This window comes from Eulemur rufifrons, chromosome 7 (genome assembly GCF_041146395.1).
Source record: "Eulemur rufifrons isolate Redbay chromosome 7, OSU_ERuf_1, whole genome shotgun sequence".
NCBI classification, from domain to species: Eukaryota; Metazoa; Chordata; class Mammalia; order Primates; family Lemuridae; genus Eulemur; species Eulemur rufifrons.
In genome coordinates, this window is record NC_090989.1 from 276,248,980 (window position 1) to 276,273,746 (window position 24,767).

General features: G+C 57.4%; 1 protein-coding gene across 3 annotated transcripts in view; it reads left to right on the top strand.

The window, feature by feature from the left end:
* Positions 1-24,767, top strand: part of NEK6 (NIMA related kinase 6) — a 90,010-nt gene that overhangs the window by 24,414 nt on the left and 40,829 nt on the right. For 2 of the 3 annotated variants that reach the window (XM_069476769.1, XM_069476771.1), the window contains exon 2: positions 24,488-24,606. In XM_069476769.1, coding sequence (XP_069332870.1) covers positions 24,517-24,606 — 90 coding nt within the window. In that variant the 5' untranslated portion in view covers positions 24,488-24,516. Of the gene's footprint in view, positions 1-21,632; positions 21,656-24,487; positions 24,607-24,767 lie in introns of those variants that run through there. The other variant, XM_069476770.1, reaches the window with a different exon arrangement.

The window sequence follows — 24,767 nt, forward strand, 5'->3', positions numbered from 1 at the left end:
CTATATGCTTTTCTTCTCGCTTCTAAAACATCACCACCTCTGGGGAGTCTCTGCTGACCTCAGTACATTGCTTAGGAACTCCTGGTTGGTCCGCTCTGAGCAAGGGTCCTGAAGCAAGACTATTCACTGTAGAAGAATTCCCCCTGCTCTTTCCTGGGCATAGCCCCCCACCCCGTGAGGCCTGCTGATGGGTCAGGCCCCTGGACTGGGAGCCCCTCTGGGGCTGGGACAGGCCCACTTTCCTCTGTGGTCCCGATGCCTAGCCCAGGACTCTGCCCAGCAAAGACCTCGGTGACAGGAATGAAGGGGTGGGAGCAGCACTCTCCCTGTTTGTTCCTCAGGCCTTGTGTCCATGGGGACAGCTGAGATGCGGAGACTTAGATGCCATGTCCAAAGCCCAAGCCTTTTTTGGGGGCAAATAGGTTAGCTGGACAGATGGAACCTGCCCTGTGTGGCAGAAATATTGTCACAAGTCTGTCGTGCTTGCTACAGGTGACTCTTTTAAGGACAGAGAGTTGCGTTTGGTCTGTGGGAGGTGGGCATTTGGAAGGGTTTTGAGCAGGGTGTGGACAGTGGAGGCTGGGGGTGGGTGGGCACGGCAGGGGGATGGGGGAAAGTCTGTCTCCTGCGCGGAGTGGGTGACCTAGTGCAGGGCCAGGGGCCTGGTGTTGGCGGTCTGGGCTCTTCTCCTGAGTCAGGAAGCAAAGAAGTCAGGGCTGCAGGTTAGAACATTCGCCTGTGGCTTAACCTGCTCCAGGGTCTCAAGGGTGGTTTCCTGATGGGCGACTGGGGTGGGGGTGGGGGTGGGGGTTGGGGTGGGATGGGGCCCCAGTCTCAGTGTCCTCGTCATTGAGTCATGGAGGGACACTGTACTCTTTGCCCTTGGACTCTCCTTGGTTCCTGGCCCTTGATGCCTGGATTTAGGGTGGGGGTAGGGTGAGGCCACGGTCCACAGAAGCCACCGGGTCAGTGTAGGAGTGAGGGGGAAAAACGAGAACAATCATGAAGTGATAATGAATTCCAATCCAAGGGCTGTTGTGTCCCAGAGACTTAGCATGAGCAGTGGCCTCTGCCTGTCGCTGGAGTGTTCCACAGGGGAAGTGCCTGAGCCTGGCCCTCCACCAGCACCCCCTCCCCAAATGCCAGTTCTCTTAACAGTGTGTTGTTATTGACGTGGAACTATTACCCATCTTGGACAAGCAATTCCTCCCCTTACTGCTGCTACTGCTGTTTCATCAGAGCACCCATCAGGGGGTTGGTTACCTGCACTGTCCTCAGCTCGTCCTCACCTTTAAACGGCTCCATTTTATAAATGAACCCGTGGCTCAGAGACGTAAAGCGACTTATCCAAGTTACACAGCAAGGATTTGAACCCAGATCTGTCTCTCCTGGAAGCACCTGAGCTGATACCATCAAGGATAAGTAGGATTTAGCGAGGTGGAGCGGGCACCACCTGACACCCTGTGAGCTGAGGCCTGGAGGTGGGAAACAGCAGGAAACTGCAAGGGGCTCTGTGGAGCCGACGTGGTGGAGGACAGATGTCACCTGGGGTTGGGGTCAGACAGGTAAGGAGGTCTTAGGTGCTAAGCTTGGGAAGCCCTGAAGGTTGATCAGGGAGGGAAGAGGTGGTCAGAGAGGGGTTTTAGGAATGTGTTTCTGGTGGCGTCTGTGGAAAATGGTGGTGGTAAGGCCGGGAGAGACTGGGAGGCTGGTGGGGAGGCCCTGGCGTTGGGGCTGCTGTGGACACTCCCAGAGCCTCTCAGCTTTCTGAGGCCACAATTCCACCCCAGAAAAACCCTTGGCTCTCCTCCCGACCCCCCGCCCTTCCCAGCTGGGTGTTGAGGCTGGAGGCCCCTCACCTGGGCACCCTCAGCCTCTCTGACAGCTTTCTTGTGAAAAACCAGGCTGACGCCTGCCGACTTGCTGGGGACGATGTGAGAATAAATGATAAAACATGTGAAGCTCGCAGCGCTGCTTTGGGAAAGGGAAAAAAGTGCCATGGATGTGTTGTTTTCCCTAAATCTGGATTTCTGCATGTCATTTTTTTCTTCCCCGTCAGAGAAACTGTTTTGATTCCGGGGGTTGAGAAAAGCTGGAGTTAATGGGAGTGCCTCAGCCAGGGCCAGCGTTCACGCGTCTGCCGAGGAATACATTTGTTTCCCAGATTTCCAGGCTGCCTCATTAATCTGCAAGAGCCCTGGTTCTCCTGTGCCTCCCGGGGAGTGATTGTGTTGTCACCGTGATTGAATTCCAATTCTCCCTTTATTGATTGATTTATTCTGGTCTGGAGAAGTCAGAGGTGAAGTTGTGAGAACGAGCAGCTTCAAGGTTTAATACAGTCATGCGCCACATAGCGATGACGTTTCGGTCAACGATAGACCGCCTAGGTGACATGGGTCCCGTAAGGTTGTAGTACTGTATTTTCGCCGTCCCTTTTCTGTGTTTACATAGGTTTAGATACACAGATACTTACCGCTGTGTTACAGCTGCCTGCGGCATTGAGGACAGTGACAGGAGTACAGGTTTGTAGCCCAGGAGCAGTGGGCCACCGAGTGCAGCCTGGGTGCGTAGGAGGTGGGACCGTCTCGGTGTGTGTAAGTGGCTCTGTGATGCTTGCATGCCGACAAAATCGCCCCAGGTCGTGTTTCTCAGTACGTATCCAGGCTGTTAATCGACGCATAACTGGATGTCTCTGGCGTGTTATCTGTGTTGGGGGGTGTGCTGAGGTCAGGGGTTCCCCCGGGTGACTGGAACGTCCCCTGCAGTGAGGGGGGCTGACGGGGTCCGTTTGGCATGGGGCAGTGTGGCGGGGTGGGCAGTGTGGCGCGGTTGCTCAGGAAGGTGAGCCCAGGCTAGCGCGCAAGCCCCTGCGACCCCCTCTCGGAGCCAGGTAGCATCAGGGCGATTCTGGAGGACACTGGGTCCTGCCCACCAATAATGGCCCTTCACCCCCCACCCCAACACCGGGCCTAGCGCCCACTTGGGATGCAGTCAGAATATTTTTAGGTTGAATGGGTGAACGAGGGTGAAGAGACTCGTGTCAAATCCTGGCTGGATGACTTCGTATACCTGGGGTCTCATCACCAGACCCATTTTACAGCTGGGAGATTGAGGTTCAGAGAGGCTGAGGGTCTTGGCTAACACACCCAGCGAAGGAGCCTCACGGCTGGTCTTCACCCTGCGTCTGACTCCCCACTCCCCCGAGAGTTCCCCTCATGTAGAGCGCCCCCGCACCAGTGCTGGGGAGGGGCAAGCACTAGCCAGGCACAGCCTGGGAACTTTGCCCGCACAATCTCACTTTAGGTAGGTCATCTTCCTGTTTTTTTAGATTACAAAAGTGGAGGACACTTGCCTGCTGGCATAGCCCCATTGGTGGGAGAATGGTGGCTTTGACCCCTTTTGGTGGGCTGGCCTGGGGTGTGTTGTCAGGGGCATAGCTTTCCTGCCAAGAAAGAGTAGAGTCTCTGGGGTAAGGCAGGGCAGGGGGCTCCCCCGGGGGCCCCTGGGAAGCAGGACTAGATCAGGCCCCAAGCCAACTCGGTCCCCATATCTCCATGAAGTATTCTTACCCTACGCTCTGTCAGGTGTAACCTGTGGACCAGGAACCTCTTTCTTTCTGACTTCAGTGCCCACCTGTGCGACGGGAGAACGACAGAACCACTTAAGCTGCTGAGTGCTGATTGCGTGCTAAGCAATTTGCTGCATGATCTGATCTAATTGGCCGACTCTGTGAAGTCAGGTCCCTTTATTTGCACCACCTGACCCACACCTGGGCTGCATTTCCCTCATCGCACTTACTGCTCTCTGGAATAACCGTGTCTGTTTGCTCTCATGTCTGTGTCTAACCCCCAACTGCCAAAACCTCAGGGAGGTCAGGGCCTTCTCTGTCTTGTCCACTCTCGTGTCCCTGGCCCCTCAGACAGTGCCTGGCTCCACGAGCCTCTGCAGAAATGCTTAACAGATGATGGTGGAATGAATTAACCCTCATTTTCTCAAAAAAGAAACTGAGCCCCACAGAGGACAGGTCTGTCCCTTGGTCATACCGCCAGATCAGGATTGGAGCCTCTGCCTGTCCAGGGTCAGCAGGGGCCTCTCTCATTGACCGGCTCTGAGCCCGGAAGTCCAGATGGGCCTGTCCGTGTCCCTGCAGGTTCACACCGCCCAAAGAAACTTCTAGTCCACACTTGTGGCTTTGGATCGGCTCAGAAAAAGTGTGTCCTGTGACTGCTCAAGGAATCTGGGCATTTAGCCCAGAAAAGAGTGTGTTTCCTGGCTTCCTGAGAACTGGGGCCCACCCTGCCCCCAGCCTGGGCGTGCGGAATGGGAGGGAGGGGAGATGGAGTCCGGCCCTGGAAGGCAGCGGCGTTGGGTCTTATCATCAGAGTGAGGCTCACGGCCCGCGCCAAGACTGTCCCGGCCCGAGAACTGCAGGAGAGCGTGTTCCCAGGGTCCAGAGCATCCTTGGAGATGTCGAGTTACTGGAAAAGAGACATTCCTCTCACTCATACGACAGTTGGTCCCGGGCTGCTCTCCTGGCGCTGGGTGTCATGGGCCATATGTGGGCACGACGTTCCCCAAGCATGGGTGACCGGCATCCACTGGGTCATTAGGCCACCAGGGCCACGTGTTTTCAAAGTTCCTCCCCGAGTGCCAGGCATCCGGCCTCTCGCTCTGGCTGGGCACAGGTTTATGAGGTGACCCTGAAAAGAGCTGGAGTCATCGGCCCGTGATGTCTGCACGTTGTGCGCAGTCTCACAGTTTGCTTTTCCATGAGAGGGGTCAGTGCTTCTCACTCCCTCCCCTGCTTTTCATTTTATTTTCCCCTTCACCAGGGGGCCGCCTCATTGACTGGCCTGGGAGCCCCTCCCTCGGGCTGGGAGATGGCCCCGTCCGCAGAGGGGGTTTACTGGAACGACCCTCGGGTTCACTGGAACACACCGGTCACCTTTCTGAGAGGGAGAAAAACCCCTTTTTTGTACTTACAGGAGAGTGGGGGAGGCCAGCTGCACTTCTCAGCCAGGATTGAGAAAAGTCACCAAGCACAGTGGCTGGAGTTCACTGGTTCCCAAATCCCAGACCCAGGCCAGGCCAGGCCCGAGGCTGCGTGAAGTCCCCTCCAGTCCCTGGTGAAATAAGGACACAAAAGGACTGTCCTGGCATTAGCTACTTTCTGTGTCAGGTGTCTTTTCTCTTATGAAGGGTGGTGATAATCGATGGAAATTTTATTTTCCATGCCAGAAAAAGTTGGCAACCTTATATCTGTCTTCAAAACATGGGGGAAGCTTTTCAGTCTATGAAATTCCCAGGACTGGGAGCCACAGATGTGCTTCCTGTGCACACCAGAGGCAGAAGTGGAGTCCGAGGGAGACTCCAGTGCCTTGAGAACTGTCAGGTCATGGCCACCTGTGACCCCCGGCTCTGCCCTAGTATGGGGGTGGGGTGTGTTAGTTTGCCAGGGCTGTTAATGCAAATGATCACAGACTGGGTGGCTTAAAACAACAAATTCGTTCTTACCCGGTTCTGAAGGCCAGATGCCTGAAATCAAGTTGTCGCAGCGCTGGTTGCTGCTGGAGGCCCTGAGGGCGAATCTGTTTTGTGCCTCTTCCTAGCTTTCGCCGGAAGCCAGCAGTCCTTGGAGTTCCTTGGCTTGTAGACACATCACTCCAGCCTCTGTCTGTGTGTTCTTCCTTGTTTGTGTCTGCGTCCAGTTTCCCTCTTCTGTAAAGACACTAGTCATTGAGTTCGGGCCCACCCCAATCCCATGTGACCTCACTACTTCCAAAGGTCACTCACATTGCCAGGTTCCGGGTAGACATGAGTTTTGCAAGGACACCATTCAACCCAGTACAGGGGGCACAAAGGATGAGGAGGACAGGCCCGTGGGTCCAGGAAGCCTGGTGACATTCCCAAGGGAGGAAGCCGATAGACACAGAAGCCAAGTCTAGGGAGGGCCAGGCTGGGGGCCTCGGGAGCAGGTAATATCACCCCCAGTGAATCGACTCAGCCTCGGGGAAGAGCTGGGGTCCCCCGACTCCCTGCGTCCTAGACTTGTTGATATGCTTTAATACAGGCCCCAAAGACAAGTGGATGAATAGATTGGTCTTCAGCACGATGGGGTTTTGTTTTTGACACAGACCATCAGCACTGAGTCCTTTGGCAGCCTCAGCCAGGACAACTGAGGGCTGAGAGCCTCTGAGTGCTTGGCACAAGCTGCCAGCCCTGGCCTTGCTCCTTTGGGCCAGAGAGCGGCCCCTTCCTGGTAATGACAGGGCTCCGCCATTCCTGGCAGTGCCCACCAGTGGCTTCCCCCTGCTTGTGGGTAAAGGACAGCCTATGGGGTGGGAAGGAGGGAATCCAGCCACCTCCGTTCCCCAGGGGCCCTTATCTATTTTGGCAAAGGCTCTGTGGTCAGACGTTTCCGCCCCGATACCTCCTGGCTGAGTGATCTTGAGCAAGGAGTCCCAGAGCTTCTCTGAGCCTCACTTCTCCCCTCCTGTGAAGTGGGAGCAGCAGTTCCAGCACTGCCCATCTCAGAAGGACTGAGGACGAGGAGGTGAGTTCAAGGTTTTGACATCCTTTTGTGAACCCTTCCTGTGCCTAGCACGGGGCCTGGCACACTGTAGGTGCTTGGTAAATACTCGCCAAGTAAGAGAGTATCTTGGAGCTTGGAACCTGAGATCGGGCCTCAGTTTGGCCTCTTGAGAAGGAGGTTCTGTAGGCATTTCCTTCCCTGGTCCTGTGAACATAGCTGAGACGACCAGGGCAGAGGTGGGGAGGCCAAGTGCGTGTGTGTAGCGCTGGGTGGACCAGACATGCTGCCGAGCTGCGTCTCGGGCCTCGCCACATCACATGGCCCATTAGTAAGATGATCCCCAGGCTTGGTACCTTGGGAGCAGGGCGGTGTGCAGGACAGCACCGGACGGGAGCCTGGAGAGCCAGGTTCTGGCCCTGGCTCTGTGCCAGCCATGTGCAGGTAGTCGAGGTGCCCTGTGGATCCTACTTCCTGAGTCCCCCTCCCCTCCACAGACCTGTTGCCACCACTGCCATTCGGGCCTCTAGCACACAGCTCAGTGCTGGACTTGCCTGGCCTCTAGGCCTTTGCACATGCTGTGCCCTCTGCCTGGAGTGTCCTGTCCCCATTCCTCTGCTCAGAGCTGTTTGCTGTTCTGAGGAAGCACCCACATCCCCAGGTAGATGACTCGTGCCTGTCCCTGTGTCTCCACGCCCTGGTGCGCAGAGCAGCGGTCACCGTGGGTTATAGTTCTTGGTTTATGAGGCTCCAGTCTCTAAACAGAGGGCCCCACTGAGGATGGAGATGGGTCCCCCTTGCCTGGCACAAGGTAGGTGCTGTGCCCTGTTTGTTGATTGAGTAAATAACTGAATCATTGCTCTGCTCTGTGCCTAGGTTTCCTCATCTTTAAAATACAGGATGTGGCCTGGCGGGTTCTCGAGGGTCTTTCTGAGGTGTCTGGTGAGACACGAGACCTCAGCTGAGTGGACTTGGGGTCTTTACTGCTCCCAGAGTAGAAGGGAGTGTGGCAGTGATGGCGTGCAAGTTTAATGATGATTCGATACTGAGACAACAATATGAATGAAGCTCAGGGGATTTTGTGGGTGTTCAACACAAAATTCCCAGTTAACGGATTCCTCTCTGAAAAGGCAGGACTGAGGCAGCCTCTGTGGAGTTATCCTAACTGCACTTGGGCCCTGCCCTTCACCACCTGCCCTGGCAGGAATTCTCCCCAGGTCTGTGGGGCAAGAATGTACGTGTCCAGGGCCCGAGGCTTGACGTGCACTGCCCCGTAGAACTTTCTCTGCACTTCCATGTCTGGTGAGAGTGCCTCGGAATGATGCAAACAGCAGGTTCTGCTGGGATTCGTCCCCAACTTTGCACGATACAGGCTGGCACCAGATTTCAGGCCCCACCTCTGCTGTCTCCCGGTTGTGTGAATTTGCATCTCCTTTAGCCTCAGTTTCCTCGTCTGCAAGATGAAGGTAGTAATGCCCACCTCTTGGGATGAGCCCATGGACCCAAGTGCGTGGCGTAGTCTGTGCCTTGCAGCGAGAGCGCGTGATTTTGTGGCTGTTCTTAGCATGAGTATTCCTTACTCTAGAAAGGAGAGCAGAACAGAGACCGACAGGCTGTTTGTTTAAGCCAAAAGATGTCTGTTGTCTGAAGAATTTTGTTTTGGAAGACAAGCCCAGGTTTTGGGTCAGAACCATAGTCCTTTGGGAATTACATGGTTGAGCATCCAGGCGTATTTTAAAAGCTTGGTGACCACCCAAGCCTTTGAGCCTTCCACGTGGATGCTCCGAGGTCAGGCTTTTCGGGAACCCCTTGCACAGCTGGGTTGCTTGTCGCGCCGGTAGCATCGTTTCCACAGAGGGCTCTGTCTGGCTATGAATAGACCTTTTCTCTCTCTTTCCTGGATGCCTGAATGGCAGTCTCCCTCCTGCGGTCCCGGAGGCTGACCTGAGTGTAAAACTCCAAAACGGACATCAGAGTGTGGTCGTCCATTCCTGCTTGGACTCCAGGCTCTCAGTGAGCCTCAAAGACGTGGGTCGATGGCCGCCATGACCCGGGGAGCCTCCCGAGAGTCTCCCGGGCTCTGGTTTATAAAGGCTACTGAGTGAACTGGAGAAATCAGAGTTCATGGAAAAGCAGCGGATCGGAGCAGTAGCCGAGATTGAGGAGGGTGGTTCAGCATCTCCAAACATAGGCTTGCTGGCTCCGTGGCATCCAGGCCGCAGATGTGAAGCCTGTTAGAACAGGAAGGACACTAGACAGCAGCCAGTGCCTGCTGCATCCTGGAGGGCCGTGCCACGCAGTGGTCAGGAGAGTGGATTCTGGAGTCAGGTGACCTGGGTTCAAATCCCAGTTCCTCCACCTATACTGGACAGCGTACCTTATGCTTCAGTTTCCCCCTTCTGCAAAATGCAGATAACAGTGGACCTGTCTCACAGGGCTGTTTTGAGGGTTAACTATGTTAACAACATTTAAGCACACAGAACAATTCTTGGTACATAGTAAATACAAGGGTAAACTGAGGCCCAGAGAGGGCAAGAGACTAGTCAGCAAGTCACTGGGGCAGCCAGGGCTGAAACTCATGATTCTTAGTCTTGTGGACAGTTCCCTCCTCCCCTTCTTCCCCCTCAGTCAGACTTTTTCAACCCTGCCTCTTGCAAAGGAAATCGCGTGACCCTGCAGCCCACAAGAATTCAGACTGCACAGAATGTCTGAAACCTCTCCGGGCTGGCCGGGGGCCTCTCTGCAGTGCTACTCAGCTGAGTTCTTCCCCTGGCTCTTTCTTTTAAAGCTCTGTAGGGTCTCTCTTTTCTCATCCACACAAATAGAAAAATTAACCTCTTGACAAAGGAGTTTGAAGACTTACGTCCCTGCTGTGTCCCTGAACTAACCGCCCCCCCAACCTTCGTCTCCCTGTCCGTGAAATGAGGAGGTGGCCCCACCTGCCAGTCCGTGATTACTGCGGGGATAGCCAGCCAAGAGGTGCCCCGGTGAATGCAGGTCCCTGTTGATGGCCGGGGTGAGTGCGGATTAAACAAAATCTAGTGACGCATTCTTCTACGGAGTGAAGTGAAACCCACCAGAAATGCTGCCTGCTTCCGCCCACCTCCTCATGTCGAAGGTTGTTTGAGTCATCAGAGTTGCCTGCACTTTTCTCACTCTGCTGTTTCATGGAAATGTTCTTCAGCCAGTGGCTGACGCCTGGTTGCCAGAAGTGTCCCATCTGTGGGCCCCAAGGTGTCAGACCTGAGGGGCTTGGTAGCTTCCTGGCTTCTGCTGGGCACCCCAGCCGGAGCTCTGGAGGCTGCCAGCTCAGGGTGTGAATCCAGTCTGTTAACACCCGGGGAGGGACTTCCCCTCTCTGAGCTTCAGTTTTCTCATCTGTGAAATGGGTGCATGAGCCCTGCGTGGCAGAGTGAGATGGCAAGGCCCAGCATAGGTACATGACAGCCCTGCCCTGCCTCACTCTCCTCTTCCTTCCTGCCTGAGAGGATCTGGCTCACCTGGGATCCAGCTGGGGCAGAGCAGATGTCGATACACCTGAGTTCTCCCTGGCCATAGGGGACAGAGGGACACTTGGCCAAGCCAGGAAGTCTGGAGACAGACTCTTGGACATCAGGGTCCAGAGCATCTGGAGTGCAGTCCTTTCGGGCTTTTGTTGGGGATTCCAGGGCACAGAGGGGCAGACCTGGAGCAGGAAGGCCACGTAGCCGAGACTGGAACCCAGGATCCTAGACCTGGGGTCCCCCCCAGCCACTGGGTCCTTCTGTCCTCTGTGGGCTCGCTTTCGGGTCAGCCGGGCACCATCAAGGGTCAGCCTGGTTGGGCCTGGGAGATCAGAGATGGGTGCCATGGTTGGCCCTGCAGCAGGAGAGGTGGACTCAGGGCTAAGCCTCACCTTGCTGTCCCCTGGCACAGGCCTCAGACAAGTCACACCCACCCGCAGCCCCCATTCCCTCATCCCAGAAATGGACATCATGCCTGCTCTGCCCACCTTTCAAGGCTGTCATGAGGCTCTGTGCAATGGTGTGGTCAAAATCCCTCTGCAGACCATCAAGAGCCGCCCAGGAGAACTTGTCATGTCACCCGTGACAGGTACAGAGCAGGTGCTCAGTGAGTGATGAATAAATGAATGATAGTTATTCATTAACTGTTGATACTAATACTGATGTTAGTGATAACAATATTAATGGTAGTAGCTATCTGCTACATCCCAAACATTACCCAGGGAAATTGCCATAAGGTGCTGTGGTCCTCAAAATAATCCCGGGAGTTTAGGGATGGCCCATTTTACAGATAAGGAAGCTGAGGCTCAGAAAGCAAAATAACTTACCTCAGGGCGCACAGCAAGTGGCTGAGGAGGTCAGGACTCTCATCTCTGACTCCTAGGTCCCTGTGTCCTTCCAGATAGCCCCCGGGACACCCCTCCCTGGGGTATGCTGGTGAGTGTTTAACAAACAGCTCCAGGGCGAGGGGGATTTGTATAAATCCCTGATTTGTAGCATTTGCCGGTTTCCATGATGTAAATATTCCTATTGTGGCTGATTTCAAGCAACCAATGTGCTATCAGCTGTCTCACAAAATCCCTGAAAATTTAACAGGCAGCTCCTGTGAGCCAGTATTTTCCAGCTTAGCGCACCCCTGCACCCAGCCTCTCCGCACAGCCCCCCGTGTGCCCAGGGAAGGCCACGGCGTTAGGAGTGTGCCCAGGCTGAAACAGCAGACTGGAGCTAAGCCGGTGGCTTGGGTGGGAATGTCTGTGCCTCCAGGCCCCCCAGCCCTCCCTGCCAGAGGCCCTGGAGCTGCTGGGGTCTCAGCGTCACACAAAGACGTGGTCGGACAGATGAGACCCGAGGATGGATCTGCAACACTGCGACTGGAATATTAAGGCCTCCCGGCCCCACCGTGTGTGATATTCCTGCCAGGCCCGGAGCAGAGCCCTGTAAACACCAGGATATAATGGACAATAAAAGTCGCCGGAAAATAGTGACTCTCCTAGGACCACTGTCATCCCTGCCACATGCCGCCTGCCGGAACCACGTGCCCTGTGATCATGAGGCAGCAGCGTCATGTAAATATATAGCGTATCTTGCCAGCGACGGGCCAAGATTTATTTTACTGAGACAGCGGGGGGAGGGGACTGCTCAGGTTCATTGCTCCGGTGACTTTGTGAAATGCTTTGCCATTACTTCCCAGCGTCTGGGAGGATGAAGTAGGAGCTGGCCTAGCCTCTCTCCTACTCCTGACAGGGGGACCCCCCCTGAGGCCCTGGACACCTCCAGCCACGTCCACAGGCCCAAGGGCCTGGTTGTCCACGAGACTGGGGTCCCCTAGAAAGTGGGTTGCCAGAAATACTTGGTGCAGAGATGTTGCTGGTGAATGAGTGCTGAGTGTTTACGATAACAGTAACAGGAGCCCCATGGATTAAGCTCTTGTGTCTACCTGGGCCCTGATAGTCCTGGGCTGGTGTTTCATCTGCATGTAAAATACCTCACTTGGGCCTCACAGCAGCCCCACAAGCCCACGGCCTCCAGTTTACAGAGGAGGGAACTGCAAAGAGATGACCGTGGAGGCAGCCCCCCCACTGCCTCGCTGCCAGTCCCAGTCAGACGCACTGCCTCCCTGAGGCCCCTGGAGTGCCCCAAGTTGGAATCAGTGGCCCCTTCTGTGATTCTGCAACACAGCTGAGCACTTTGATCTGGCCCAGCCCACCCCATTTGCTCCTTCACTGCGGGCAGGAGCCTCTGTACGCACTATAGAGGGTGTCCAGGCGAGGACTCGGGCCTGCATTCCCATCCAAGCTCTGCCTCCCTCCAGCCAGGACTCCTCCAGCAGGTCGCATGACCTTTCTGAACCTCAGTGTCCTCATCTGTCAAATGACACACCGTCTGCCTGACAGGGTTGCTTTGTGAGCACACAAGATGCTGATAGCCCTGAAGGATGTGGCCTCGCACCTGGCACTTGGGGGGTGCTCTGTATGCGACACCCCCAGATGCATACCACCTCCGTGGCTTGCGTCTGGGAGCCCAGGAGGTGTCTGAGTCATGCCTCTGTGTGGCTGTGGCTCACTGTGCACAGGCAGGGCAGTGTTCAGGGGCTGGAAAGCTGAAGAAGCGTTCCAAGGCCAGAGGACAGACCCCCTTAGCAATTCCAGATCCAGGAGATCCGGTTTTCTTGTGCCCAGAAATGAGCACATGATTAGATACGTGATCCTCAAGTGCAGGTTCGGAGCACCCCAGTGAGTCACAAATCCCGTCAGGCTTATAAAAAAATATCAGCACAAGAAGGATCCTCTAGACCGTGGAGTCCGGCCCACCCGTATAGTAGGTGGGGAAACCGAGGCCCAGAAACAGGCCTCAGTTTCCCCACTGTGCTGCCCTGTGAGAGTCCAGGCCTTGTGAGTTCCGGGCCACGGTACCACATACACCACAACTCAGAGCTGAAGTCACTCATGGGCAGTTAAAGGTGGCCACGTTCTTCCCGGGCCCACCTCTGGGCTTCAGCGAGGATCCTGGTGAGAGCAACTCGGGAAGGTGTAGAGGGCGCCTGGTGTGGCCCCAGAAGCTGTGATCGTGCGCCAGCCCCAGAACACCGTGTTGGTGGCAGGCCTGGATGAAGACGACGCTGTTGCCTGGTTACACCAAACCCTGCTCCGCCGCATGGAGATTGTGTTAGAGCTTGTGACACTCAGGAGGCCCCAGTCTGGCCCATCGCCCACTAGCAGGGCTGTGGAGGACACGGGTCTGTGGCCACCACCTCCTCGGGGGCTGCTGCGCGCACCAGGGCCTGGGAACGGCTGGCCTAGGCCCAGCCGAGGGGGCTGGCACCTGGCACATGCGGGGAAGGTGTGCGGCAGGTGGCCGAGCCCGGTGCCAGGATCTCACTCGACGTGTCCTCCGGGGCCTCAGCTGCCATATGCCTCTGTCAGTCTCAGTGGCGGGGGGCTGCAGATGGGGCACGGGGGTGCTTTGCCCGGGGTAGAGGGAGCTCTCTTTCTGAAGAAGGAGGCAGGTGCTGGCCGCGGAGAGCTCTCCTTAAGGCCTGGGGCCAGGGCTGGCCCGCGGCACCCAGACATCCTCCCACAGGCGGGAGGTAGGTCCAGCCCATGATCCCAACTGCGTCCTCTGCCAGGAATTCCCTTCGGCTCTGCCCACGTCCTGTCCATCCTTCTGGCCCCCTCAGGCTCTACCTGGTGTAAGAAGCCGCCCGTGCCCTGGCCTAGCCAGAGGCAGGAGCCATCAGTACTTTTCCTAGGGCACCGTCATGCTCTTTTCTGGCTTGGGGATGTTGGTTCAGGGCCTCTCTCCTGGGGACCCCCTAAGAGCAGGAGCTTTGTCTGAGTCGTCGTGGGGTCCCCAGCCGTCAGCCCAGGCCCTGTGCGGAGAAGGCAGCTAGAGGCATGTGTGGAAGGAAGGGGAGGCAGGAGCACTTGGAGTCCTTGTTTCGGAGAGCCCAGGCCTGAACGAGGATGTGATAATAGTTGACTGGGTGTCTGTTGTGTGCCAGGCCTAGTGCTAAGCACTTTTGACTTGTGTGGTGTCTTGTAACCTGCCAGCAGCCAGGCATAGATGCTATTCTTGTCCCTGTTCTACCCGTGAGAACACAGGCACACGGCAAAGCCAGGACTTGAACCCAGGACTGCCGCCTGCCAGGGCTCTCCTCTCACTGGCAACCAACATTTTTGGCCCAGCTTACAAAGGAGAGAACAGAAAGGGTTAAGCTTTTAAAGGGACAGCAACAATTTTTGTGCTTCCTAGCATTTGCTGGGCCCCAGTGGAGATGGGTGGGGTGCGCAGGGGAAGGGACCCCGTCCTGCCCAGACCTCTGCAGTCTGGTGTCTGCCCTCCAGGCGCCTAGTTGCAGGTGAGGGCTGGGGGGCTGGCAGAGCATGGAGGGCTGAATCAGGGCTATCACTTACCCTCCTGCCTCAGTTTCCTGGTGGGTACAATGGAGGAGCAGCACTGGCCAATCCCACCGTGGACTCTGATTACCTTCCAAGCCACGCTGGCTCCAAGACTGTTGCGCGGCCGCTGCCATCAGATTCCAGTCCCTGGTGAGCAGCGGGCTCCGTGGCGGCTGTGACAAGTTCCATTCGCCATGGAGGTGGCAGCCGGAGCTATTTTTGGAGCAGTGTGTGGTGGGGGAGTTTCCTTTTGGTGTCTGGGGACTGAAGGGGAAATCCCGTATGGAGACAGTGGCCCTTCCTCCTTCACCCGCCCTGGCACAGAGAGGCCACGCAGCTCCCCGGAGGCCCTGGCAGCTCGCGTCCACCTTCCACCCAGAGCTGCGCAGACCTCCCCTGGAGCTTCTCGGGAGCCACTTCGAAAGGTACCCAGCCTTTCCCTGCCTCCTGCTGTGGGGAATTGCTCGCCCTGTCCTGCTGCCCTCAGGGGTGTGCCCAGCAAGTGGCAGGGAGCTGGGCCCGAGACACTTGGGGGCCTGGGGTCCAGGGACTCGGCCTGGCTGCACCTCTGCCATCACTGCTCGCTCAGCCACCTGCTGACGGGGCCTGCCTGTGCAGCCAGTGCCATCAGCCTGGCACGACCTTCGCTGCCACCCGGGGGCAGGGGTGGCTGCCTATAGCAGGTTTCATACTGCGTAATCCTTGGGCTTCGCCTGAAGTTGCAAGGGAAGCAGAATAAGCAATTCTCTCTCTGGGGTAGGATTTGGCTGCCCCTTCCTGCAGGAAGGAGAGAAAATTAGGGGAGGTCAACAGCTCAACAACTTGCCCCGTGTAGAGGCCACTGAATGGGATTGAGGATGCTCCCCCAGGACTCAGGGCAAGCTTTTTACAAACACTGAAGCCCCCCAGGGCCCCAGGGGTTGCTGCCCTTGGCTTCCTCCTTCCACTCTTGTTGGCTAGCAGGGTGGTAGCCATGGTCTGAAACAGAATGTGGGAGTACGGCGATTTCTGCTCTGAAATCCATCCTTCCCTTAAGCCCAGGCTCTCCCTAGCACCCCCAGGGATGAGCTGGCCAGGGGTGCCAGGCGTCTCCCTCCTGGCCTCAAGTATTTCTGTACTGGGTCAGCAGCCGTTTACCCAGCTCTTCCTCTGCTGCCTGCTGTGGCCACAGAGGTGAGTGGTTTGGTCTCTGCCCTCAAGGAAATCTCCACGTTGAGGGAGAGGAAGACACATGATTAGGCAGAGATAGCACAGGCGACCAGGCTGGGGAGCTGCGAGTGACTGGGGGAGTCCAGGAAGGCTGCCTGGAGGGGATGCCTGAAGGAGGAGAGAAGTTCTCTGGGAGGCAGTTCATTGCAGGCAGGGAGAGCGGAGCCTGCCAAGGCCTTGAGGAGAGAGCAAGTTCACTTCCCAGGAGGGCAGGGGTCATGGGGACAGTGGGTCTTCCAGCGAGCCTGAGGTTCCTTGCAGAGTGAGGTCCTCGCTGCGTGAGATCCCACCGGCTCCCGGCTTTGTGGTGATCTCCAAGGATCGCCCCAGTCAAATGATACTAAAACCCAGACTTTGGAAAGAGTTGAATCTGGGTTCAAATACAGGCCATGCCATTCACCAGCTGCATGAGCTTAGCAAGTCACTTTAACTTCCCTGTGCCTCGGTGTCCTCATCTGTAAAATGGGGGGCTGTGGACATCACGGCAGGGCTGGGCTGGGATGCCGTGCATGGCACCCTGGGGGAGCAATCGGGGAGTCTTGGCTTCGTCTTGAAGGAGGCTGGGACCAGGGAACCAAGGGCCTTCCGGGGCAGAAACCAAATGCCTCACTGCTCCTTTAACTGAGAGAGAAAATGTTTATAGCTCCCACGTTTTTTCCCCAGAATTGGGTTTTATTATCCAAAAAGGAGGAAGTGAAAGGTGATCAGGATCCTCCCCAATTTTAAAAAAGGCCCTGAGAAACCCTGCAGTGTGTGGTCTGATCTGTGCCCACAGGAATTCTGAGCACTAGCAGAGAGATGTTTTGGGGTTTCAGGAGGGTGGGAGGAGCCCCCTTCACCAGAGTCATTCACCCAACTCCCACTGGGCACCCGCTTTGCGTGAGGCCCTGGATGAGGCACTGGAAGTTTAAAGATGCTAAGGTCAGTGTCCGCTCTCGAAGACCAGCAGAGGAGGCAGACGGGCAGGCAGAGGGAGCAGTCTGTGCGCTGAACAGCCGGCTTCAGGGAGAAAGCCACACGGATGCCATCACGTGGGGGAGGGAGGAAGGGGCCCGAGTGCCACTTGGTGGTTCGCTGTGTACCCACAGAGTCCTCCTGGCCACCCCGGTAGGTCGGACTGTTCTCCTCTTTGTGGATGAGGACATCCAGGCTCAGGGAGGGGACGGCACTTCCCCAAGGTCCCACAAGAGGTGCCGAGCCTGAGCAGGGCCCAGAGACACAGTCCCGATGGATGAGTGAGACTGTGGGTCTTCCAGGCTGCGTCTAGCATGTGGAAAGGCCCGGAAGGACCAGGGTGCTGTGTTGTTGGGGAAGGGAGGCCCTTTAGTGTGGCTGCTGTGTGGGGGCAGGGGTGGGGAGTTGGGGGCAAACAGGAGGGCGGGCTAGTGCCAGCTGGGCAGAGCTGGGAATGCCTTGCTCGGGCATGTGGACCTTTTGCTGTGGAGCTTTGGGTGGGGATTGGTGGGTTCAGACTTGACTGTTAGGAAAACCTTTCCATGGTGGGCTGGAGGCTGGGTCTGAGGGGGGCATGGGGGCTGGGAGAGTAGACAGGAGGTGACTATAGGGACCCCACTGGGGAAGTCTGAGGCCAGCACAGGGCAGGGGCCCTGGGTGAGCGAAGACTTGTTTGGAAGAGGAGTCAGCAAGACTGGATAAAGACCAGGGTTGCGCACCCCAGGGGAGGGTGAGGCGCCAGGGGGACGAGCCTGGGTCTGGGGCAGACAGAGGGGCCCCCCTGTTGCTGAGATGTGGACCCAGGGAAGGGCAGACCAAAGCTCCGACTCGGGCAAGGGAGTCTGCGGTGCCTGTGGCTGTAGATGGTTGGGGAGCTCCCGAGAGAGATCCCAGGCTAGAGAGAGAGATCCCAGGCTAGAGAGAGAGATGGGGGTGCGGGGTGGGGAGAGCCGAGCTGGGAGGGAGAGACGGGGTACAGGTACTGAGTGGGAAGAAAGGCCCGCCGTCCCAGGCAGCCACTGGCTGGGTGGGCACTGCATGGTCCCGGGCCAGTGCACCCCAGGTCTTACAGGCCCACCCTTTGGGGGAGGCCCTGCTGCCCTCAGGAACGGCCGTTAGGAACCTCCCTGCATGGCCTGCACCCTCCTTCCAGAAGCGGCTCGGGTCTCCGCACCTTGGAGAAGGCTGGCTTCCACTCGCTGCTGTGGAGTCGCAGAATCCGGGCAGGACGGGGCGGGGAGGGGGTGAAGGGAGTGTGAGGGACACAGGACCCATTCGGAAACCAGACACCATCTGTGGCTCGTCCCTCCAGTGCTATAGGCCGTCCTGACTCTGGCCCGAGATCTGGCTGCTTCCTGTCAAGTGATGACTTGGTATCTGCTTATCCCGAGACCAGACGGGGGTGGGCGCCAGGGCTGGGAAAGGACACAGCAGCCAGAGCCAAAGCTCTGGGTCAGGGCTCGTTTGTTTGTTCATTTATTCATCTGTGCACTCTTACGAGGCAGCGTGGACCAAGACAGACTTGGTTTCAAGTGTCAGCTCTGCCTGCCGCCTGCTGTGTGACCTTGGACCCATCGCTTAACCTGTCTGAACTTCTGTTTCCTCCTCTGCGCAATGCGGATTACAGCAGCCGACGCCTGGGGTGTCTGTGAGGTCGAACGAGGTATGTGCAGCACTTGGCACGTGCCTGGTGCCTACGTGGTGCGTGCTCCGTTGCTGGGCTGTGAGTACCATCCTCCCCGCCGACCAGTCTGCTTGGAGGGGCATTCCTTACTGCCCCTGGCCTTGAGCTGGGACGCTTCCGTCAGCTGAGTGTCTTTCTCTGAGAAGCAGGTGCAGTGGCAGCTCTCTCCACCATGGGGACTGACTTTGGCAAGTCATGTTTCTCTGTTGAGCCTCAGTTTCCTCATCTGTAAAATGGGGTGATGGCAGCACGCAGGTTTCTTAGGAGATGTCACATCACCAGTGGATACTGGCTGATGCTGAAGCTGGTCTGGTCTTGACCCTGTTGGCGGCCAGGTGCCATGAGCTGTCACGTCTCCTAGCTGGGCCTCAGATCTCCATCTCTGTCCGGGTGTGTCGGGCAGTGCTGGCTGTGGGGCCCGTCCAGGCTGGCTGAAGGCCCCAGGCAGCGGGATCCATCCTAGGCTCTGCCGCCGGGAGCCAGCGGACAAGCGGAAATAGCCCCTGGTGCTGGCACTGGCGTTGGGTCACTCACCCAGGGAGAGGAAGGAAGACCGCGTGTGCGTGAGTGTGAAGCCACGGGGATGGCTTCCTGCTTTAGATAAACGCGCCGTGAAGCCATTCACTCGGCTGGAGGGACTGCGAGGGGGGCCTTTCCCAGAGAAACTGGCGTGGAGCACAGCGTCCAGCTGCGCCCACCTCTGTGGCCCTCTGTGTGGTTCTCCCGGGCTTGGCAGCACATGTCAGCCCGGGAGCCACATCGGCCGTTGCCACCTCTACCTGCTGCCTCAGTGGACGAAACGAGACTGCCTGCACACAAAGCCTGTGGACACCGGGCGACCCCTGGCCACACACGTGCACATGCACACATAGGCGCGGAAAACAGTAGGCAGGACCCACACTGCGGTACCACCCCAGGGTCTTAGAACAAGGCGAGGTGTAAAATGCATGTACGAATGCACCTCCTTGAGACCCCACTGCACACCCTGGCGTGCTTAGGCCCCCAAACCTGCTCCAGTCAGAGTCCTTGGCCAGAGCCTTCCTGGTGTCTTGGGTCATCTTTCACTGGAAGGCCCACAGTGAGCCAGAAGCCTTCACAAGGTGTGGCATTTGGCAGGAGGCAAAGGAGATGAAGTTTCTAGAAATTGGGAGGCAACAACCAGGTGACAGACTTGGTCAGGAAGTCCACTTGGAACCTCAGAGCCCAGCCCAGGGCAGCATCCCGTCCCTTCCAGGGAGTGCCTGGATCAAACCCAAGCCCATGTCTCCCTAGGGTCATGCCTCACATTAGTTAGACCTTTGTCCAAGGCCGGGGCAGGGAGGAGCACATCAGCGGGCTTTGTAAAGGTAGCCACGGTTCACATAAATGATGATGTTTGCTCCAGAGCAGTCCCAAAGAGGCCATGCAGTGTGGCACACAGAGCAGAGACCTGGGGTCCAGCAGCCGCAGCTCTGTGGCTTACCAGCTGTGTGACCCTGGGCAAGGCCCTGGCCCTCTGAGCTCAGTTTCCGGTGTCTGTCGCATGGAGACAGTCGCTCCTCCACGGCACAGTGAGGGTTAGCACAAACAATGCTCAGGGTAGCTAAAGCCTCAGACAGCCCTTCCCACGTGCCCAGCTCTGTTCTAAGGAGTTTACATCTATTAACACATTTCATCCTCTCATTGACCCTAAGAGGAAGATCTTACTAATAGCCCCATTTTCCAGATGAGGAAACTGAGATGCTGTGTGGTCAGATGAAATGGGGCCAGGATCTGGACCTAGGCAGCCTGGCTCCCCAGCCAGCCTCACTTTATCCTAGGTGCCTGGTAGGCACACGACACGGGGCAGCTTATTGTTGCTGTTCACGCCAAAGTTGGGAACCCAGGCTGGGAAGCCACAGTGTGCGTCCTCAGTGCCTCGGAGATGCAGAGCCTTTGCTCAGTGCAGAAGAAAGGCCGTCTTTGAGGTGGTGTTCAGTGTGGCCTGTGGCTCTGGGTCTTGCATTCCACAGATTTTTGGCCCCTGACTTGGGCTTGGCAGCCACTGCCTCATTGTTCTGCAGCTTGGCGGGAGCCTCAGAATCCCGGGGACAGGCAGCTCCCTGTGTTACCCAGAGGTGCCCATGTGCACGTGCTGAGGGGTCTTCTTGCTCCCCACGCCTCGTCCTTCCAACACTCCCTTTGCCCTGGTCTTTCCGCATTTGAATCCCCTAAGGAGCAGTTTCTGGCAGGAATTTCTAGGGTAAGGGGCTTGGGTTTCTGTTGGGGTGTGGACAAACAGAATGCAAATTCATTAAAATCTGACCCCCTTGGAGAGCCCCAGGAGGCAGTGGACTCCTTGGAACCAGGAGGGAATTTTGAGTCACAGGTCTAAGTTTGAATCCCCACTCTGCAGCTTATCAGCTGAATGGTGTTGAGCCTCCCGTCTTTGAGCCTCAGTTTTCTCATCTGTAAAATGGGTCTATCAGCAGCCCCAAGGATGAATGGAAAAGGCCTGGCCCCCTGAAAGTGCTCAGAAAACCTTCATGTCCTTCCTCCTTCCCTCCTTCCTGCTCTCCCTCCCTTTGTAGTGGCCCTCTCTGGCACTTGGTGGGCAGGGACTTGTAGAGTCCTCCTTGGCTGCTGCTTTCCTGGAACCAGGGCCCCTCCTCCTCTCTGGGGAGTGTGGTATAGCAGGTTCCCTCAGGTTCTGGACAAAGCAGCTCTTAGGAGCAGTAATTTACCAAAGCCTCACGGGGTCGGCAGAAAAGGTGGAGAGACAGTGGTGTTGTGTCAGCTTGGTGTGGTCCGGAGGCCAAAGTCCTAGGGGCTCCTGCCTGGGGGCCCCTTCCCAGAGGCCCCTGGGATCACCCCTGCACATCAGCATAGGCCCCGTTCTCGAGTGGAGAGACGGCTGTTCTGCACGGAGCCAGCTGGAAAGGAAGATGACATGTTGCCTTGTAAGCATCTGTGAGGGGCACAGCACAGTGGTTTGGACAAAGATGCCATCGTAGGTTTGAGTCCTGGTTTTGCTTCCTGTGGTCCATGGGACCTGGACAAATCTCTTAACCTCCTTGCTCCTCAGTTTTCTCATCTTAAAGTGGGACCATAACAGACTTTATCTCATGGGGTGGTTGTTAAAATGAGATGGACTCAGAAGTGAAGCGTTTAGGGACGGCCCAGCACCACCAGGACCCAGCAGTTGTTAGCTGTCACTGTCAGTTTTGTTCCTGTTATTTCTGATGTGGCCCGGGCCCCGCTTGCCATGCTCCTGGGGCACGTGTGAGGCCACAGGATGAGCCACCGAGACGTGCAGGCTGCTGACTGGCCACTGCTGTTGGAGGGTGCGTCACTGCCACTTGGGGAAGGCCGGAATGACATTTGCAAAGACCTGCTGGGCTCCTGCCCAGGGTCCCAGCTGGTGAGTGCCAGGGTCAAGATGCACACTAAGGCTGGCCCCAAAGCCCTTGAGTCTGGAACTGGGAGAGGTGGGACGAAGGAAGGGCCACCCAGAGACGGACGCTGCCGTGGTTTCCCATCCGTGGGAAACCTGGGGCAGGTGGGCAGGTGGGCAGGTGGGCCATGCCTGCGTGGCCTTGGCAGGGTGGCCTGCAGGCCGAGACTGCTGCATTCTGAGATAAAGATGGTACCTTCTTCCCGAAGATGGTTTTCCTCCAGCCTTTCCCTAGAGGTCTCCCTAAGGGCAGAGGACGGTGAACATGTCACCCTGAGGGGTGTGGGGTGCAGCCCGAAGCAGCTGCAGACTCTGCAGGAGTCTCCGGTTTTATCTTCAAATTCATGCGCATTTTACATTCTGCTCCCTCTCATATTCCCCCCAGAGTAACAGAGATGCCTGGGGAAGGTGCTCGTGTTTATCTGTTTATCCTGGGGCTTTCTGTACCCCAGGTCCTCCACTGTGTCACCCTGGGGGGAGTGTGCTCCAGTGCGAGAACTCAGCCCAGATGGCGGAGAGCTGAGGGTGCCTGGTCCCATCTGCATTTCAGGGCTTGGCGGGGAACACCAGGCACTGGGAGGCCCAGCTATGCAGGTGGGAGCTAAGGCTTACACGAGGCAGGGGGAGGGGGGAGGGAGAGACGCAGGCACACCCCATAATGCCCTGCAGGCGACGCTGATCCCAGTCACGCTCTGTGTGCACAGAGAGAGGAGAGTGAGGTCCACCTGTTTATATGCACTGGGACGCACCCCAGCGAAGGCCATACCTGTGGGCCAAAGTTGGTGGAGTTTCAGCAGCTTCACAGGCAGGAGACTGCACGGGCCGTGGTTGGCAGAGCTCTCAGCACCGAGGACCCCTCCTACCCTGAGTTGGGTGCGTTCTGCAGTCTGCACCATCTGCTCCCCTGTGGCCTCACTTTCCGTGGTCTACTTTGTGTGCTGGAGAGCACGTTTACCCCCAAACAGCCGTGGAAGGTGCGTGATGGGAAGCTGGGGCTGCCTGAGGACGCAGAGGAGGAACAGTGCTGGGAGCCAGCCGGGTTCTGGGGAGGCTCAGGGTGCCTCCGAGGGCACACATCAAAGGGTGTCATAGACATCCCTGGAGCCTGGGAGGTCTGGTCTGCCAGCCACCCTAGCTGGAAGCAGACTATGGTGGGCAGGAAGGAAGGGTGACTGCAGCCCAGGACGCAGTGAGTGGATCTCAGGGGATCTGGCCGTGACAGCCCCAGCAGGAGCTGATTTCCCCTCCCACTGCCCAGACCTCCCTGTGTTACTGGGGGCATGGGTGGGGCACATGGTGGGGCTCGCTGACCCAGCAGACCTGGGGAGACTCTCAGTTTGAGACTGGGCTGGTGGGGTGCCTGGACGCAGGTGGCCAGGTGAACGGTGGCAAGTGGCAGGTGTATCTAGGGAGAGGCGCTCTTAGGTTGGGTCCTCCAGAAGCTGACCCTGAGACTAGGACACAGGGCAAGAGATTTATTAAGGGAGTGGGGAGGCGGGACTGGGAATGGGAGGAAGATAGGCCAAGGTGCCATCTCAGACCAAACCCGCTGACCACGCCAGGGTCTCTGGAGTGAGTCATACCTCGGAGTGTTCTGCCCTGAGGCGGGGGCCCCTGCACTTCACACTCACCCCCTCAGCTGTTAAGTAAGGACCACCCCGGGGGCCGTCCATTCCAGGGATTTCTGGCTCTCCAGGGGCTGCAGTGCAGCTGCTCCACCAGCCTGGGTCCGTCCTCATGGGAGTTCTGTCTAGGGAGTGGTCAAGCAGGAGGTGCCCTTGGAACTTCCAGGGTGGGTCTGGTAGAAGGAGCAGCAGTGGGTTTGGGGGCATCACCACCTGCTCGAATGATGCCCCTTGGGAGGCCAGGCCTGGCCCTGGCATGGGGAAGGTGCTGCAGAATGCTTGTGGGTCTTCGCCGCCAAGAAGGAGGGCTTTTCCGTTGCATTAAGAGGGACTGTGGTGGCTGGGTGCCGGCTCTCCCCCTGGGCCACACACCTTCCTTTGTACACATGAGCCTCGGACCCTGCCCCGAAGGCGCTTCTTATTTGATGGGGGAGGCCAGAGTCTGCCTCTGGCACCAGGAGTAGAAGAGGGAGATAATCAAATGGTCTTCAATTCAGGACCGGTGCGTAGTGGGTGCTTGATCAGTTACCATGGCTACCTGTGGCCAGCATCCTTGATCCCAGTCAGCCCAAGCCCTGGAGGTTGAGGGGGCTGCTCCTTCATGCACAGGGCTCTGCTCTTTCTCGGAGGTCTGTGCAGGGCAGTGAGCAGGACCCATGGGCCCCGGCCCTCCCAGCGCCGTGTGCTGGTACACCAGGGCCCAGCCAGGACAGGGATGTGGGGTCCTTCTTGCAGCTGCTGCTTGCAGTCTGACTCAGGTCTTTGTCTCCTGACCACCCAGGCTGCTAACCTGGCTTTATGTGGGGACAGGGGTACAGAGCTGCTCCCCGAGAGGCAGCTCTGTATGGAAAGTGCTATGGAAAGAGCAAGGCCTTGAACTCCGGCAGATGTGGGGTTGAATCTGGTGCTTTCCTTGCTGGCCTGGGGTCCACCGATAGATGTTTCCCTGCTGGGAGCCTTGGTTTCTCCCTCTTTCCAGTGGGGAAAATCCTAGTAACTAGTCAGGACGGTGCAGTGGAGGGACAGTGTGTCACCTGGGGTGTTGGGTCCTAGCCCCACCGCTTCTGACCTGGGTGACCGTGGGCAGGTCACTGAACTGCTCTGCACCTCGGCTCACACCCCCTCCGAGGACCCTCTTGAGGAGAAAGTGAACAGGCCCCGTTTTCTGTTGCAGCCCGTGCCCTTGTGAGGCTGGCATGCAGGATGGCAGGACAGCCCAGCCACATGCCCCATGGAGGGAGCCCGAACAACCTCTGCCACACCCCGGGGCCTGCGCACCCTCCTGACCCACAGGTAAGCCCGTTGCCTTTGTCTGCAGTACGTTGAAGAGTCTCCAAAGAGCACAGATCCCTGAGGCACTTTCGTCTGAGCTCCCATCCACTGGAGGAAGCCCCTCAGCACCCCCAAACAGCACCCCATCTTGAATGCTTCCAGTGATGGGGAACTCACTGCCT